The following is a 19,787-nucleotide window of genomic DNA, read 5'->3' on the forward strand; positions in this document are numbered from 1 at the left end:
GATCACCACTGAAAACAGGAACATCTCTTTGGGGCAGATGTGACAGTCTCTGTTGTTTGACTAACATCTCAGTGATGTCATTTTGTTTCAACATCACTTCACACAGGTTGATTGCATTTCCATTGTAATCATTTTGCTGTATGTCATCTTCTTGTTTCACTTGATAGTCATTTGCCTTTGACTGCTCGTTATGTTCATAACGTATTTCTGGCTCTTGGCTGCTTAGCTGTTGATTGACCACGAAGCTTGCGTCACGGTGAACAATTACATCACCGTTACAGCTCTCATACTCACAATTTTCCAATGCCTTTATTTTGGCTGTAGAGGCAGCAATAGCTGTGTCGATATCAATCTGTTCCCTTTTTGCCTTTAACTTGCATTCTTCGATGTCTAATGCTTGTCTCTGTTTCAGGGATGCTGCACGTGCAAGTAAAGCGGCACGTTCTGCTTGTTCCTTATGTCGTACAGATGATATGGAGGAGACTCTGGATGATCTTGATGAGCTGCTGGTAACTGTGCTTCGTGCAACATATGAACCAGATTTCTTTTTTGCTGGTGTATCAGTTACAGATACACTATCATCTGGATTCACATCCTCTTGATGTTGCTCCCTCGTTGTAGAAATCCATTTTTCAATTTCATTCATGAAATTACTGAATTGTTCCTCTTTTGGCTTGTACCAAAACCTTTGGTCAGCATCCTTTTCTTCTTCAGGTAACAGCAACAGTACATCCTCATTTGCATCAATAAACTCCTTTAGTAGTTTTGAGCATTCATACAAATGTTCATCAACAATTTCTGGACTCTCATTATCTTTCATTAGTCCATTAATCTTATTTGTTTTTGATGTTAACTGTGACAGTTTAGATCTCCTTGCATTTATATGCCTGGTCAGTCGATCTTCCAAACCTCTTTCGGTGTATCTTGGTGCCCTCTTGTGCCCAGACCTGCCGCTGCAGCTCTGGGCTCTCGACGTCGAATTCTGTCTGTCGTCGTCCGCCATCTTAGCTGTTTACACAACTTCTAGCTCAACAAGTGTTCATGAGAAATGGTCTATGACACAAAGCACAGCAGGCTTTCTTCACAAATGTCATCTTCTTAAGACCAAAACGTCCTTGCTGTCTCATTTTCTTTAGAAGTTGAGTATCATATGTTTATTCATTTTCGGGACATTTCTGCAGCATATCTTTGTCCATGCTGTCTTCAGATAGTTTCATTTTGTCTTCTTATAACTTTGGGCACTTATCTGAAACCGTAGTTTATTCCTTCTGTTCAGTTCTTTTGTCGTCATGGCGACGCAGCAGTAGGCCTGCTTCTCGTGAGCTGGTTGTTTTACTTAATGTAGTGGCTATCTTTAGTCTTCATACTTCCATCTTCGTCTCAACTTACTTTCTGTCATTAACCACACTTCAAGGACGACATCACAATGTTTTACGCGTTGAGTCGGCCCGGTAGCAACGCCAACGCCAACGGCAACGGTAAAACAACCGTGTTGCTCCGCCGGTAACTCATTTATTTAACTGAACCTTTTCACAATAAAAGTTAACTTCCTGTCCCTAAGTCACGTGTGTACGGAAGCCTCACAGGACTAAACTCAAATTCACAGTAGTAAACATACAGGAAGGAATCACCATATATAGTCATAATATTCTCTCACATTTAACTGAAATATATTTCTCACTGAACTTCAGCAGATAATATTATCAAAACAATAAACATAAACTTGGCACTAGTAAATGGCGCTTACAGATAACAATAAGGATTTGAATAAGGAAAAACAAATAAACTAATAAACTAAATGGGAAATGGAGGAAAAGACTAATACATTACATGGCAAAGATGAGTATTGTCAAAGTCCAAAGTCCTGAACTGAGTGACTGAATATGTGGTTATTGGGTAGTTTAGAGCTGTGGTTCTTACGTAAGCTGGTTGTGACATCCATTACAGTAAGAGCTCGTTTCCTCCTGCTGGGGGCCGGACATTTCAATTCTGGAAATGCAACACAGACAAGATCTTTAACAGGTTGGACCCAGACTTGAGTTTTGCGTGGTTTAGTTGATGCGATACTCTTAAAATCAGACTGAGATGGTTTATCTGGTTGGACACATTGACAGCGTGTGGGTGTGAGAAAATATGATCTACAATTGCACACCTCATTTGTTGAAATGTTAAAACATTGTATAAATGCTTTATTAAAATTAAAAAAAAAATCTTTTAAAAGCCCTAACAAACAGGAGGGATCATGATCAGCTCATGTGGCAGTGACCAGTGTTAATGTTAATATGGAAATGCCTCAAAGCGTCGGTTCAACCAAATTATCTCACTTACCCCAAGTGGTATAGTGTTGGTTTTATGTGCCCAAAGTGTAAGACATCTGTTTGAGATTCTGGCTCTCTGTTTGTGGTGCTCGCAGCACTGAAGAATTAAAAAAACGACACTGCGATGAGTGATTTAAAAAACAGTGTCTCTAAAACTATCTGCATGTCCAGATACCGACAAAGGGGAGCAAGAATAATGTCATCCGGGTGAAAAGACCCTTTAAGATGCAGTTCTTCTACTGTCCACTAGATCCCTACTTATATAAAAGCATTTGACTTTATGCGATGAATGAAGGTCCATGTGCCCACTTCTCCTAATTAGAGATATTTCATTGAGCATAAAGAGAGGCATGTTCAGAGAAGGGGAGGGTAAAGTAGCGTCACCTTGTCTGTAGGGAGTACCAGAAGCCGTGTTGGACTCAAACAACAGCCCGGCATCGTAGAACACACCCATACCGTCCTTCCCTCCACCTGGTGTGCAGCCTGTGTCGTGCTTCTCGACAATGTCCCACACCTGAGCAGGTAGGAATGAGACACATTTACTAATGCAATGTATTTGCTGCAGGACAAACTTACACCGGATATTATTTGAAGCCAAAAGCTATGCATGTGTGAATGTTTTTAATACATAGCTTTTTGATATAAGCCATTTCAAATATCCTCAAAGATAAATATGAAATAAAGGAATTGCCTTTTTCTGGGTGAGGTGGTGCTTGTTGTTTAGGACGTAGACGCTTTTGTCAACTGCCACCAATCCCACTGTGGCCTCTGGATCTCCTGTGACCTTCAGACCAAACATCCTGCGAGGCTCATAGGATGGAGCGGGTCTCGATGATTCCAGCCTCAGCTAAATGTGAATCAGTGAATGAGATGTGCAGTTTTGAATTTGTTTCATACATAAAAATATATCAGAGAAGTATACAAATAACTTTATCAGGTTGTGCATGGGTGTCTTGTTTGCCTTTTCGTTACATCAGTGTTGTGTGACTCACCGAGCCCATGCAGGAGTCCTTGACATCCACCCAAACAGAGTCTGATACCAATTCATTGCCATTTGTATGGTAGTAGGCTATGATGCGAAATGATGGCAGCATTTCTTTGGTAATGGGAACTATCAGGGAAATCAGTACTTGACCTCTTGTCCTGTAACGGCCACTTTTCACCAGCTGACCTCTGCTCAGGATCTAGGGACACAGATTTATACATCAGCACTTATCACACATGAGTCGTGGGACGCAACAAAGAGAGTTACATATGTGCACACAAGCACAGGTGTAAAACACCTCTCACCAGGTATGTGATGTCATTGTCGTGATTTTCCTGCCTGTTGAGGATGAGGTTGATTTTCAGGTTGTCTCCTAGGTCCAGCTCAGCTGCATCCACACCTGCAAATGTGACATGTTGTGATGAGTGCTGAACACAGAAAAGATTTAGCGCATGGTGCATACTTTTCCACTGCCACCACCTTTGTTTTTAATCATCTGATGTAATTTCAAGATGTAACTTACCAATGTGGATGTAGTTGTTGCTTGTAGTGGTATATGGGAGAGCAGACATGCTGGCTGATGCTTGCCTATCAGGTGATAAACGAGGATCATTGGTCTTTGCCTGCAATTAAAGACACACACAGGTAAGCATACACACACAGTTTAATAAATAAGACTTGAAAAACCCATGTCTATCCTATCTTAACTTATTGAGGCTTTGCCTTCCATAGTTCTGCCTAGCAATGTAAAATTGCTAAATAGAATGACAAAAAGACATAACACTGACAGGATGAAGTTCACCATTCACATACTGTACAGTAAATGTGTGAGCAGCAGAACCAAAACAAGGAGCTGGGTGATAGCTCTGCTTGATTTCACCTTTTCAAGTGAATATCAAAAATGTTGATTAATGTAGGGGCTGAACGGTGGTGTAGTGGTTAGCACTGTCGCCTCACAGCAAGCAGGTTTGAATCCGGCTTCTGTGTGGAGTTAAGCGTGGGTTTTCTCCGGGTTCTCCGGTTTCCTCCCACAGTCCAAAGACATGCAGGTTAGTTTAAAGGGACTGTTTGTAACTTCTTACAAGTATAAATCAATCCAGGTCGGTGTCCAATGCGCACTCGCGTGTGGCTACGCTGTTCAGACTCAGACTCCAAGACAAACTACACGGAAGCACCAAAACCGCAAAGTTATATCTAGTGAAGCCCGTCTTGCAAAACAGTGTTGGCCGCGGTCGGAGAACGCGGGGGAGACCGTAGCTTTGGTCTCCAGGGCCGGAGTCTCTGCTGTACTCTGCTCCTCTGCCTTCACTCACAACTTGCTCCACCTCACGTGCATGCACACACACTACACACTGCAGAAGACTTCGTAGCTCTGATAATATCTAGTGAATGTATAGTGGACGTTTGTGCAGAAATAACTGCTGCAGCTCCTCCAGACCAACAGAGGTTTTCCGTGTCTTGTGAAGTGACGGGGCTCCGCAACGAGTTACGTTATCGTCTCTGACCGGGTGCCGGTGTCTCCCTCGTTTTCTCCGGCCGCGGTCAAGAGGCTGAAGCAGGAAAAGCCAACACTAGGATCAGCATTGATTCATGGAGAGACCTTCGTCTGGTCAGCTAACATTACTGCCAAGCAGGTGAAATATAGAGTGATATTGTGGTTTTAGCTGACGTGTGTCATCTCACTGTTTTGAGCGATGCTCGTTCGTGTCTATGTAGAGCGAGCACAAGCGCGAACCCGATGCTGATTTTCGAAGACTTAACGGCCACAGGTGTCACTGTTAACAAACATTTCTGATTTCTGATTCTTACAAACAGTCCCTTTAATTGTTGACTCTAAATTGGCCGTAGGTGTGAATGTGAGCGTGAGTGGTTATCTGTCTCTATGTGTCAGCCCTGTGATAGTCTGGCGACCTGTCCAGGGTGTACCCACCTTCGCCCAATGTCAGCTGGGATCGGCTACAACCCCCCCCCCCCCCCCCCCCCCCCCAGCGACCCCGAATAGGATAATTGGTTACGGATAATGGATGGATGATTAATGGAGGTTTAAGTGGCCATTTGGGCTATAATGCAAAAAGGGTAAAAGATTTCAGAGACTTACGGTGATTGTCAGTGTTGGTTCCCCTGCCACTGTGTTGATGATAAGCCTTGCCATGCCATTGGCTGCGGTGAAGCCCTGCACCTGTCCTGGATCGACCACCACTGTAACACCTTGTGCCGGAGTGCCGTCAGGATTCACAACTTCAACCTGCCATCAGAGACACAAACAGCTGAACAATCAGAAAACGTCCAACTGTCTTATCAAAACACACCTTATTAAGGTCAAACTCATGTTATTAGATTTGGTTTCATGGTTTCATGTTTTCAAGTTTCATGACTCAGGTAGTTTATGGCGACCCAAACTGTTGATGGATGAATTTCTCTTTTTCTCTGGAATCTCACATGTCTGCCTTTACATCGTAATAAACATTATGTGACTTTTATATTTAGGACAAACTGCCATTTGTGTTTTCAAAGAGTAACTATATTTCAGTTATGAAATGATTTCATAACCAACCAATAAAATAACAGTAAACATATACAGCAAATTCTAAATAAATTGAATAAATAAATATTGTATGTCCGAAAAGGCAAAAGTAAACACTTATATATGGTCCTACTCCTTTCTATAACTTTACCAATGAACTTAATGTTTATCACATATACACATAAATAATCATCTTAATATAAAAAAACAATAACAACAACATCAACAATGAGCGTCACAGTCCCGAGAGAGACAAGGCCCCTTCCTCATCCCTGTACCTCTTAAAAACATTTTATACATCTTGAATGGATTTAGAATTTTACTTTACTTAATTTCTTCATCTATAACATTTCATATATTCACCCCACAAATTGTAGTACGAACATAATGTTTTTTTTTAAATAAATGTTCTCTTATAATCCCCCTCTATGTCTGAGAACATGTTTTGTTTGTTGCCAGGAAGTACCAAGCCATAAGCCATACATATGCTGTCAGTTTATGTAAATGTAAACAATTGTACTTACCGCAACATCGAAGGACATTCCTGGTTTGAAATATTTGGGCGTTTTCTTGAAGTTGATGGTGTAAGGTGATGTGACAATCTGGATACTTCTCAACTCTGCCTGCACCATTTCACTACCTGTGAGTTGATGCAGAAACACAAACACATTCACACACAAACTTAAAAGAGTTTGTTTTTTAATCTGTTCACAATCCAGAAAAACGTATCCTGATATCTTTATTTTCTTTTTTAAAATATACTGAATAGGCCCAAACACACAGTCTTTCTTTCTTACCGCCCTCCGTCAGCACACTGACAGCTACAAATATGGAACTCCCCACCAGGTCGTTGATGTTTGGGAAGGTCTGTGTGATGTGCTCTTTCCTCAGTGTGACCTCTCCACTACCTCTCTGGACCTAATGTGACATAATATAATAATGCATCTTGAAATACAGTATAGTGGTACAGTGATACAGTTAGTCGTTCAGGTACTTTACTGCTGTCCTCTGAGAACCACAATAGACCCGTTTTTGTCTGTTTTAGTGGGCTACAGGAGGTCTTTAGGGGGAGATAGCAGGTCAACAGTAGATGTCACATAGAAGTGGTGTACATCATCTGAAAGCTGGGAACCTGAAGATAAATCTGTGATGCAGCTCAGCACTGTGTGTCAAGTTGTTCTAGTCATAAACCAGATATCAACATGAATTAATTAATTAAAATAAATTGTGAAAGTGTATAAGGGCTTAGAACATTATGATGGCCATTCCCATTAAGTTTGTCCATACCATTTGTTACACAGATTTAGTGCTAAATTTAACAATTTTTTACCACTTGAGAATTGATGAAAATGATAAATAATCCCTCCAAAATATCACATTAAGACACCAAGACCTTGAGGAACACCATAGAAAAAGCCATGCTGTAATTTGGTAACAAAAACTTTTGACATTTTGAGATTTCTTCAGGAATTGCACTTTTGTGGCTGTAAAGTTTCATGAGGCTGTGATTATCCTAGAGGTCACCACAGGTCATTTTATACAGTGAGGTCAAGTTTAAAAAAATGGTCTCACTACAATGAAATGGCTACTATGGGGACTAACATCATCACACATGAATACAGTTGGGCTCATTGGATCAACAAGAGTCTCAGCTTTACAGTGATACCCAATTTATGTAATTCCAGGACTGTTTAGGGACCCCAGTAGGCAGAAATAGTCAAGCACATCATTTTAGAATAGGCAAAAATAAGTGTTTGGTTCTTGCCCCAAACTGCATGTGATTATCATAAAGTGCATGTCTGTAAAGGGGAGACTCGTGGGTACCCATAGCACCCATTTTCATTCACATATCTTGAGGTCAGAGGTCAAGGGACCCCTTTGAAAAACGTTATGCCAAAATTTAGCCAAACTTTGGAGCATTACTGAGCCTCCTACCCCAACATGCTAGCTTGACATGGTTGGTACCAATGGATTCCTTAGGTTTTCTAGTTTCATATATCTGTACCTTCTAGCTCTAAAACTGAACCTGCCACAGCCTCTGAAAGATAAGTTTTACAAAACATATAAAAATATATCAAAAGTGTAAGAATGTGTTCACCTGCACTCTCTGAAGAGAACCTGGAAAGCTCCTCTTTTGACCGTCTTGCATAACCCCAAACACCACGTAGGCCGTCCCATCCACCTCTTCACCAAACAGATACCTAAATCCACAAGAGGGAGACATGTTTAAGCCACAATGAAGCAAAACAGGACAAATAAAAACAAATAAACAACAAATGGCTAACAAACTAAAATAGCAAGAGCCCCAACACAACTTCTGAACAACTCTCTTTATTTTCTCCTCCAATCAATCTACCTATAAAACCTGGTCTTTAAAGCCACAGAATCTTTACTTACATAGCTTTGATGTTGACGGTGAGTGTGTCACTGTCCACGTAGAAGAAGGGGCTCACAGGTGTCAGTTTAACCTCAAAACTGGGCAGCACTGGAAAATTGAAAACATTTTATTCTGTGTCCAATCCAGTAAAAAATAAGTGAATGTTGTAGGTTTATATAACATTTAAATAAAAGTAAAGATAATGAAGGACTCACCATATTCTTTGACCTCGAACTCTGCAGAAAAGCTCTGCTGTGGGTTGCTGTGGAACTTTGTCACCACCTTCCACAGTCCGGGACTAAACACACGCACAAACACATATTTCAATAATCAAACAAAAAAATATATACTGTATATATTAATTTAGAGACTGAAGGTAACAGGAATTACACTTTGGACTGCGTGAAGTTATTATGTCACACAAATTGAGGTATAGGCCTACACAAATGAGCTGCTGTAAAGAACTTAACATTTATAGAGAACTACAGAAACTCTGAAGTTTAGAAGAAAAGGATTAAAGGTTTCTGGTTGGCTTTGCATTAGATAGAACGGATGCAGTACCTTTGTTTTATGTCTTTTAGGCTGATTGGTTTTAGTTCATAGTTCATAGGGATTAAATGCATTTCTGTTTTGTCTGTCCATTTATAATTTAGATGAGAAGATTATTGCCACTCTCATGTCTGTGTGCTAAATATGAAGGTAGAGCCAGCAGCCAGTTAGCTTAGCTTAGCATAAAGACTGGAAACGGGGGCAAACTACTAGTTTAATAGTTTTTACTGCAAGTATATATATATATATATATATATATATATATATATATATATTATACTTTTCTGTATACTTTTCAGTATTTCCAAGTATTCTTGGACTCTTCTGTATACTTGCCAAGTATATTTCTATACTGCTGTCTGTATAAGCTAAGGATTTTTAGGTATAATTTTGTGAAGTATATCTCTGATAAGTACATTAAAAGTAAACTGAAAGCATCCTCTCTTTTTTAAGTTTAAAATAAGCATAGTAATAGCACACTTGAACAAACTTCTTTTTTGTAAGGGTCTCCACACTTCATACACTGTAGGCTATTATTTTTTTTAAGTTGTTGTCCAAACACTAAATTACAAACATGGAAATTAATTGTAGAAAACACAACATAAACATGGTAAAATAGCCTATGCATAATCTTAAAAGATTCTAGGTATTCATATTTTGAATTGAATTCACTGTATCCATGTTAAAATGTAATTTCACTAAACAACAAAATGTATAGAGATACAATGTGGACAATTTTATTTAAATAAGATAAAATACTAACCTGACAATTTTAGCGAGTTGGAAATCTCCAGAGTGCATCCCTGATTTCAAAGAGACTGGATCAATTGGTAAAATTATGCCTTCAGGGGTCTAAAAATATCAATATTGAACAATCATTAACAGAGAGCAGTGCCAGTTTACAAATGAATTTATTAAATCCATGCTACATTTTATATATGTCATTTATCTACAATCTAAGAAGGAAGAGACTGTCTTCAATGTGCAACTCAACCACTAGAGGGAGGCATGCATTCATTTTAACAGTAAGTGGTAGGACAGGTGTTACTAGACACAAAACAGACACAAGGTTCAGTGGATGTGTTTTGGTTATTTTGGTCATTTGCAGCAAACTTATCTACTGTTAAGCATTTGTGATATCACCTCATCAAGAGGCTTCCTGCTCCCAGTCACAGCTGATTGTATAATATTACATTAAATTCTGTGCTTATCAAAAATAAAATACAATACCACAATCTCGATGGCAATAGAAGCTTCATGTTGGGTTTCGTCATCCCTCTCTACTGGCTCCATACGGGGCGTCAGTGCAAACATCCTGTAATGAACTGACACAGAAAAGGGAAGAGGTTAATTTTGCTGCTGAAGGTTGAAGGAAGGTGTATCTATTTTGAGTCATGTGACTGTTAAACAACTTTTTTGACTTTAGGCCATTTCCACTTGTGTGTAGGGAAGGGTTCATTTACTGTAATTTACAGTACAATCATTCAATTTGGAAAAAAAGCCATGTAAAGACATTAGGCGTGTTTTTCAGCACTGATGTAAAAAAAAACTCACCGTTGCTGTTGGGGGTGTAGAGAGTCTTGTCAGTCTGGATGAAGATGTACCCGGACTGGAAGGACACTAAGACCACTTTCTCCAGCAGTCGGTCAGGGAACTGTGCTTGCAGGTACACATACTGCTTCATGTTGGGATCCTTGCTGAAGACTCCAGCAGGGATCTGAAACCAGTATGAAGAGACACGAGCAGCGCATGAGGAGCAGGGTGGGGTAACCTACATCATGTGCGTTTCTGGATTAATTTCTAGATTCTTTGTGGCCATGTTAGAAAATGAAGCCAAGTAACAGTAACATATACAGTGACAGTATTTCATTTACCGTTATTTGTCCGAGCGCCTGGAAGTTGTTTGCACTGGTAAGTGTCACAGGTGTGAATGCCAGCCTTTTGTTTTTGGTTGGATGGTTCCTCACGCTGATTTCAACCGGGATGTTTGCACCGGAGCAGTCTTGACACTCCACAAAGATGTTTTCTGCTGTTCCTACCCGCAACAAGTTGGGTGCAGACATCACCTGCCTGCAGAGCAGCAATGAGAGAGGAGGATTAATGTGTAGTCACTGTGCAGAAAGAACCACATGCTGTTTAGGTACTGACAAACATGTTTTTTTATGCATTTAAGGAACCATAAGACACACATGTCGGAAAAAGTGCACTCAGTAGAGTGCAGATCTTCGCCAGGTGTCTCCCTCTCCCCTCCCAAACAAAGAAATTGGATCTCACTATTGTCCCTCCCGGTTCCCTTACGGTCAAGATGGCGGTGAAGATAACAAAAACAGGGATTTATTCATCGTGTATCGTGCCTAACTTTAGTGGATCGTAACATATCGGGTATGGAATTAATCTGCAGATACTCCGGTTCAAAATGAGACCAAACATTTCTGTGGATGTCAGTTTTTCAGCTACGACAAAGGTCAAAATGTGGCCGGCAACAGACTAAGATAAGGCTTGTTTTTAGCTTAGCCGTTTGCCGGAAATGCTTTCAATCATGGTATAAAATAGTCAATGAAATATTTTTTACAAATTTTGAATCACTGCAACTATGAGAGGTCCTTGACCAAAAAGTCATAAATGAGAACAAAAAAATATTAGGCTGATGGGTCCAGTAGTATACAAGATTAGCCGTGGACAGACAGACAGGTACACGCACACACACGACCAAACACATGATCTCCCAACAGGCTTACGTCTGGTGGAGATAATAATGGAGGGTTATAACTGTTTAAACACGTGATTTACAGGTTTATGTGTTTATTTGTCCAAAGGTTTTAAGAGTGGATCTCTTAGAGAAGTGATTCCCAAACTTTTTTTTGTGTATGACTCTTTAAAATGAATGTGCATGTTACCTCTCGTCAGGTATCGGCCTTACTGACTGTGTGACTTTTTTTTGGTGAGATTTTTGTGTGCTCGAAGAGGGGGACCTTCTCAGTATTTCAAAAGCAGAAGTCTGAAAAATAAACCTAATTTTGTGCATCAGAAATGTTATTTTTTGTCTTCTGACCCCTCAGGTTTATCTTGCCCCGCCCTATGTGCTCTCAGGACCATGAGCTCCATCATGGACACACAATGAGTAATCTATTGATTACCTTGATGAAGATCCAGCACTGGATCAACAAAACATTTCATCATGGCTCTAGACTCTTGCTCTGTCTGGCGTAATGCATCGTTGTGCAAACTCTGAACAAAATATAGGCCAATTTACTGGCATCAATTGAAACACCACATTACCTTGTGACACAAAGTGCAAACTGGACTACAGCCCCTCATTATGTAAGACACACAATATTTGTATCCATACACTTTTTAAATGTAATATAAATGCAGAGGACCTCAAGTATTGTTGTTGCTCCCATTACAGTTTAACCAATAACAATGTGAATATTATGAAGATCAACAAACAAACTGTATATTTTAGCTCTGTTTTCTTTTGTCAATTAATTCAAGCACAGGGGGTAAAGGTATAGGCTGGTCTACTTACAATGCAGCTCCATCAGCTAGGGAAGTCAGGGAGATGAAGGCCACAGAGGCCAGCAGCCACAACAGAGTCATCCTCAACTGATCCTGATCCGCTGTCAATGTAGCCTGTCGCTGTGCAGCACCCTCTTTTTATCCACTCTCACCCCTCCTCTTGCACCCCACAAACAAACACATGATTTCCCAGCAGCAGTTGAGAAACCGTTGAATTCCGATAAGCTCTGATCTGAGGAAAAAGATAAACAACAAAAAATCAATGAGGGGTTTATATGACAGGGTCAAAAATGCCTTGTTCATGCTGCATGTTTTTTGGTTGTTTTTATTCTAAATTATTTTGCATGTTTTATCCCTGCATGTTGTGTTGTAGGTGCACCGACCTTTTAAAGGGACTATTTGTAACTTTCAGAATTGCTTGTTAACAGCGACACCTGTGGCCGTTAAGTCAATGAAAGTCAGCGTCGGGCTCACGCTTGCTCAGGATGAGCCCATGATAAGGTAGGTTTTGCCTGTCCCCAGATCTAAATATTCCCTGCAGTGCGGATAACTGAGGAATGTGCGCAGTTTATTCAGAGGACCCACATCAAAATTTCCTGTAATTAAAATATAGAACAGAGAAAAGGTAAGGATTAAATGCATAGCTAAAGGTGCAGTACAACATATTTGTGCTGTATTCTCACATACTCTCAGTGCCACAGTGGAATCATGCCAATAGTTGGACATTTTGGGAAATACGCTTGTTCACTTTCTTGCCGAGGGTTAGATTGACGCCCGTTATTGATACCACTCTCATGAATGTATAGTAAATATGCAGCCAACAACCAGCTAACTTAGCTTAGCATAAGACTGGAAACAGTTAGCCTGGCTTTGTCCAAAGGTAACAAAATACACCTACCAGCACCTCCAATTTTGTTTGTATAATCCGTACAAAAAAATTAAGCTTAAAAATGACAATTCACCTTTTAAAAGGACTGTTTGTAAGAATCAGAAATGCTTGTTAACAGCAACACCTGTGACCGTTAAGTCAACGAAAGTCAGCGTCGGGTTCGCGCTTGTGCTCGCTCTAAATAGACATGGACGAGCATCACTCAAAACAGTGAGATGACACACGTCAGCTAAAACCACAATATCACTCTATATTTCCCCTGCTTGGCAGTAATGTTAGCTGACCAGACGAAGGTCTCTCCATGAATCAATGCTAATCCTAGTGTTGGCTTTTCCTGCTTCAGCCTCCCGACTGCACCTGCAGGGAGACACCTGCACCCAGTCAGAGACGATAACATTTCTCGCTGCGGAGCCCCGTCACTTCACAAGACACGGGCACCTCTGTTGGTCTGGAGGAGCTGCAGCAGTTATTTCTGCAAAAACGTCAACTGTACATTCACTAGATATTATCAGAGCTACTAACTCTTCTGCAGTGTGCAGTGAGCGCGCATGAACGTGTGGAGGTGGAGCGAGACAGCGAGAACGCTGTGTGAGTGAAGGCAAGCAGGCAGAGGAGGAGAGACTCTGGCCACACGCGAGCGCGCATATGCCAGGGCGTATGGGATACTGGCCCGGTAGATTTATACCTGTAAAAAGTTACAAACATTATACTGACTACTACCTACCAACGGCTCTCCTGAAGGCTACTACCTACCAACGGCTCTCCTGACGACTATTAACTACAAACGGCTCTCCTGAAGACTACTACCTACCAACGGCTCTCCTGAAGGCTACTACCTACCAACGGCTCTCCTGAAGACTACTACCTACCAACGGCTCTCCTGACGATTACTACCTACCAACGGCTCTCCTGAAGACTACTACCTACCAACGGCTCTCCTGAAGGCTACTACCTACCAACGGCTCTCCTGAAGACTACTACCTACCAACGGCTCTCCTGAAGGCTACTACCTACCAACGGCTCTCCTGACGACTACTACCTACCAACGGCTCTCCTGACGACTACTACCTACCAACGGCTCTCCTGAAGACTACTACCTACCAACGGCTCTCCTGAAGGCTACTACCTACCAACGGCTCTCCTGACGACTACTACCTACCAACGGCTCTCCTGACGACTACTACCTACCAACGGCTCTCCTGAAGACTACTACCTACCAACAGCTCTCCTGAAGACTACTACCTACCAGCCCAGTGGCCAGCGAGTTCCTGTGTGACGTCATGCAGCAGACCGTGTCCGTCAACGCAGCTCCACTCAGACCGTTGGTCGGCAGTTGGTCTCCTGCTGCTCAGAGAAATAGTAAGTACTCTTTGGTACATTTGAGTGGCGGACACACTGAGACAGGCCAGGAAAGCTCGTAGCTGGAGTTGGTGATAGCCAAGCAGTGAGGAACACACTACTGGTCCTGGTGTCTCTGTTATTTCATGGCTTCGGACGAAGACCGTGTGGTAGGAGTACGGGAGGAGCCAAAACACGGACACGGTGAGCCACTGGACTGGACCGCTAGAATGGACTGGATTAAGGAGCCGGACTGGATTAGACTGGATCGCTGGATTGGACTGGACTTTTTATAGGGTTTTAACCTTGCTGCTAGTAGCATTTTATTCATTTTAGCCTTTAAATTGATCATTCATTTAGACCCATGTTATTTTAATTATAATGAATCTGGTTTTAATTTGACTATAGACTTCTGTCTGGTTTTTAAATCCACCTGATTTTAAAAGAACCTGAATCTATCATAGTCCTAGGCTCTAAGTATTTCCTAGGACTGTTGTCGGCTCCAAGTAAAATCATTCATAGTTAAATGTAACTAGTATCTTAAGTTGCGGCCTTGCTGTTGGGCCCGGACCACATTTACATGGTTGACTAACTTCTCAGCATACAGTCGAATGAACAGGTCACTGAAAAATTATAGATAAACAGCTTTTAATGTTTTCTAATGTGACGCCTTTGTTTTCTTCTTGTTTGAGTCACTTATACTTTTTATTCTGAGACTGCTGAATCAGTGTAAACATAAACAAACATATTGAACATGCACACAGACAACTTCTCGGGTGAAAGTCGGGTTGAGTAATTTCTGCATGGGCAAAGTATCTGGCAGGGTTTTTTTGGGAGTTTCAACAGCAGATTTGATTAAAATTATCAAAAATCCCTCCAAAATATAACATTAAGACACCGAGATCTCGAGGAACACCATACCACATTTGGTATGAAAAACTCTTGACATTTTGAGATTTCTGCATGGATTGGATTTTTCTACGATCGGATGGCGAGCACTTCTGTTCTGGAAACGGCTCAGAAACTTCTTTATTGTCAATAAAGCTAGGAAAGACATCCATCCTCTGAATTCTCTAGGTCTCTAGTTTGTGGCTGTAAAGTTTCATGAGACTGTGATTACCCTAGAGGTCACCACAGGACATTTTATACGGTGAGGTCAAGTTTAAAAAAAATGGTTTCACTATATGAAATGGCTACTATGAGGACTAACATCAAACATGAATACAGTTGGGCTCATTTGATCCACAAGAGTCTCAGCCTTACAGTCATACCCAATTTATGTAATTCAAAGACTGTTTGGGGACCCCAGTATGCAGAAATATTCAAATACCATTTTGGAATAGGCAAAAATAACACATTTATACTGCATGCAAAAAACTGCATGTTTTTGCCCCAGACTGCATGTGATTATCATAAAGTGGGCATGTCTGTAAAGGGGAGACTCGTGGGTACCCATAGAACCCATTTACATTCACATATCTTGAGGTCAGAGGTCAAAGGACTCCTTTTAAAATGGCCATGCCAATTTTGGAGAGTTGCTGAGCCTCCTCCCCCAACATGCTAGCATCACATGGTTGGTACCAATGGATTCCTTAGGTTTTTTAGTTTCATATGATATCTGTACCTTCTAGCTCTAAAACTGAACCTGCTACAGCCTGTGAAAGACAGTAAAGTCGGTCAGGATTACCCGCGATCCCACGGGTCTCAGGGGGTTAAACTTCTACTTCTAGTTGAACTTCTAGTTGAACTTCTAAGTTTACTATACAGCAACCAACATAATAGTAATCAAACATTAACCAAACGTTAATGAATAAAACACAGAGAATGAGATTGAGACAATTACATTTTAATCAATATAGTGCAACATTGTAAGCCCTCATATCCCAAAGCGGTGAATGTTTTACATAATAAGAACAATTCAAAATGAAAACAATTTGACACTTTATTTCTTTTTCCTTCGTTTCACTACTGCTTACATCCAAAGAGTTGGTACTGCTGGACCATCTCCTCAATACCCAAACAGGTAGGCCGGTGTTCCTCAGTTTGACACTCTACTTCTATGGGCCAGTACTCGATCCAGGTTCTCTCACCGAGTACATACTGGTATCTGAGGAGAGCAAAGTGAAACACACATTGGTTCTTCATGTGACCAGCCATCTGTAACCCGCTGGAACATAACAAAACACAAGCCTCCTCCCTCCTTCTGTACATTTAATGACTCTATCAACAGTAACGCATAAACTAGAGTACAAGAAAGAGTAACTTGATTTAGTAACAGAAAGCAGTGAAACAGTAAAAATCTTTAAAAAGGCACCCACCACACACATTGACTTTCACACAAAGAACAAACTTACGATTGATGTTCGTCATCTCTCTGAATATCTTTGGATGAGCCCATGATAAGGTAGGTTTTGCCTGTCCCCAGATCTAAAGATTCCCTGCAGTGCGGATAACTGAGGAATGTGCGCAGTTTATTCAGAGGACCCACATCAAAAATTCCTGTAATTAAAATATAGAACAAAGGAAAGGTAAGGATTAAATGCATAGCTAAAGGTGCAGTTCAAAATATTAGTGCTGTATTCTCACATACTCCCAGTGCCACAGTGGAATCATGCCAATAGTTGGACATTTTGAGAAATACGCTTGTTTACTTTCTTGCCGAGGGTTAGATTGACGCCCGTTATTGATACCACTCTCATGAATGTATAGTAAATACAGACGTAGGCAAAGTTGTTGGTAACGTTCCGTTAAAGAGAGAAAAACCCACAATGGTCACTGAGATAACTTGAAACTGACAAAAGCAATAATAAATAAAAATTCACTGAAAATTAACTAAGGAAACTGGCCTGGACAAAAATGATGGTAACATTAACTTAATATTTTGTTGCACAACCTTTTGAGGCAATCACTGCAATCAAGTGATTTCTGTAACTCTCAATGAGACTTCTGCACCTGTCGACAGGTATGTGGGCCCACTCCTCGTGAGCAAACTGCTCCAGCTGTCTCAGGTTTGAAGGGTGCCTTCTCCAGACAGCATGTTTCAGCTCCTTCCACAGATGTTCAATAGGATTTAGATCCGGGCTCATAGAAGGCCACTTCAGAATAGTCCAATGTTTTGTTCTTAGCCATTCTTGGGTGTTTTTAGCTGTGTTTTGGGTCATTATCCTGTTTGAGGACCCATGACCTGCAACTGAGACCAAGCTTTCTGACACTGGGCAGCACATTTCGCTCCAGAATGCCTTGATAGTCTTGAGATTTCATTGCACCCTGCACAGATTCAAGACACCCTGTGCCAGATGCAACAAAGCAGCCCCATAACATAACCGAGCCTCCTCCATGTTTCACATTAGGTACAGTGTTCTTTTCTTTGGATGCTTCATCTCTTCGTCTGTGAACATAGAGCTGATGTGACTTGCCAAAAAGCTCCAGTTTTGTCTCATCTGTCCAAAGGACATTCTCCCAGAAGCTTTGTGGCTTGTCAATATGCATTTTGGAAAATTCCAGTCTCGCTTTTTTATGATTTGGTGTCCTCCTGGGTCGTCTTCCATTAAGTCCACTTTGGCTCAAACAGTGACGGATGGTGCGATCTGACACTGATGTACCTTGACCTTGGAGTTCACCTCTAATCTCTTTGGAAGTTGTTCTGGGCTCTTTGGTTACCATTCGTATTATCCGTCTCTTCGATTTGTCATCAATTTTCCTCTTGCGGCCACGTCCAGGGAGGTTGGCTACAGTCCTGTGGACCTTAAACTTCTGAATAATATGTGCAACTGTAGTCACAGGAACATCAAGCTGCTTGGAGATGGTCTTATAGCCTTTACCTTTAACATGAAGGTCTATAATGTTCTTTATGATCTCCTGAGACAACTCTCTCCTTAGCTTTCTGTGGTCCATGTTCAGTGTGGTACACACCATGATACCAAACAGCACAGTGACTACTTTTCACCCTTTAAATAGGCAGACTGACTGATTACAAGTTTGAAGACACCTGTGATGCTAATTACAGGACACACCTTAGTTTAATATGTCCCTATGGTCAAATTATTTTCAATCTTTTCTAGGGCTACCATCATTTTTGTCTAGGCCAGTTTCATCAGTTTGTTTTTTTAAATGATTCTGTTGAACCACAATTCAAAAGCAACAGCTGATTTTCATTAGTTAATTTTCAGTAAATTTTTATTTATTATTACTTTTGTCAGTTTCAAGTTATTTCAGTGACCACTGTGGGTTTTTCTCTCTTTAACAGAACGTTACCAACAACTTTGCCTACGTCTGTATGCAGCCAACAACCAGCTAACTGAGCTTAGCATGAAGACTGGAAACAGTTAGCCTGGCTTTGTCCAAAGGTAACAAAATACACCTACCAGCACCTCCAATTTTGTTTGTATAATCTGTACAAAAAAAAATAAGCGTAAAAATGACAATTCACCTATAAGGGGGTGTACTGGACTATTGTACTTGGCTAGGACCAGTAACTTCCTGGAGTGTCTGCTGGCAAGCTAATTTGGCTGGCTGCTAGTGGTAGCTTTATACTTGGCCTACAAACATGTGAGTGGTACCAGTCTTCTCACTCATCTAACTCTCTGCAAGAAAGCAAATAAGCACATTTCCCTAAATGTTGAACTTTTCCTTTAAATGACCATCAATCAGTCATCAATCAATCATTTTTCTGTCTGACTGGAAACAGCATTGAGATTCAATGTGCCCATGAAATGTCAGAAAGAGGCAGACAAGACAAATTGTTATGTCACCTTCACCTTTAAGGCACCTTAGAAACATCAGGGGGTAGTGCACTTTAGGCAGTTCAAAGATAAAAACCCACCTTCTTTGATGACTTCCAGGACCCGCACTGTGTAAATGTCAGTGGACACGCCGTCTGTAAACTCTTCCAGTCTCACTTTGTACGCTGAGGACAGACAAGTTGCAGATTGTTAGCTCCCTTGCTCACCGATTCTCTCAATCTCTTACTCACACAAACACATACATTTTGGGGATTAAAGTGCTACATAAATGCAGTGCATTTACACTCTCTTACCAAAGTCTATTTTGCTGATCTGTGTACTCTCACAGACCTTAGTTGTGCGCTGATCATTATTGACTTTGTCCTTCTTCTGCATACTGCAGTTCTCTGGAAATACACAATCGGCACAAAGTGAATACACAACTAATGACTTGATTAAATAAGCACATGTGGGTGTGTGTGGATGAGTTGATGGATGAGTGCAGCTGTTTCTTAGTCACAATTTAAATATGTTCGCGAGTTATTCTTTAGCGACTGCTGCTCTGAT

At 41.0% G+C, this 19,787-nt stretch overlaps 2 protein-coding genes across 13 annotated transcripts in view; both read right to left on the minus strand.

Moving 5' to 3' along the window:
* The window catches only part of LOC119484804 (complement C3-like), an 85,814-nt gene extending 73,388 nt beyond the window's left edge, over positions 1-12,426 (minus strand). The window contains exons 1-2 of the mRNA XM_037763900.1: positions 12,283-12,426; positions 10,628-10,823 (exon numbers count right to left, since the gene is read on the minus strand). Coding sequence (XP_037619828.1) covers positions 10,628-10,823; positions 12,283-12,353 — 267 coding nt within the window. The 5' untranslated portion in view covers positions 12,354-12,426. The remainder of the gene's footprint in view (positions 1-10,627; positions 10,824-12,282) is intronic.
* Positions 1-19,787, minus strand: part of LOC119484800 (complement C3-like) — a 74,154-nt gene that overhangs the window by 31,124 nt on the left and 23,243 nt on the right. Inside the window, exons 40-43 of one of the 12 annotated variants that reach the window (XM_037763885.1) lie at positions 19,535-19,627; positions 19,322-19,405; positions 16,854-16,998; positions 16,325-16,606 (exon numbers count right to left, since the gene is read on the minus strand). The exons of 7 other annotated variants lie outside the window; for them this stretch is intronic. In XM_037763885.1, the coding sequence (XP_037619813.1) occupies positions 16,465-16,606; positions 16,854-16,998; positions 19,322-19,405; positions 19,535-19,627 (464 nt within the window). In that variant the 3' untranslated portion in view covers positions 16,325-16,464. Of the gene's footprint in view, positions 1-12,750; positions 12,869-16,324; positions 16,607-16,853; positions 16,999-19,321; positions 19,406-19,534; positions 19,628-19,787 lie in introns of those variants that run through there. 4 more of the 12 variants (XM_037763894.1, XM_037763892.1, XM_037763890.1 and 1 more) reach the window with 4 other exon arrangements.

Source organism: Sebastes umbrosus, chromosome 3 (genome assembly GCF_015220745.1).
Source record: "Sebastes umbrosus isolate fSebUmb1 chromosome 3, fSebUmb1.pri, whole genome shotgun sequence".
Lineage (NCBI taxonomy): Eukaryota > Metazoa > Chordata > Actinopteri > Perciformes > Sebastidae > Sebastes > Sebastes umbrosus.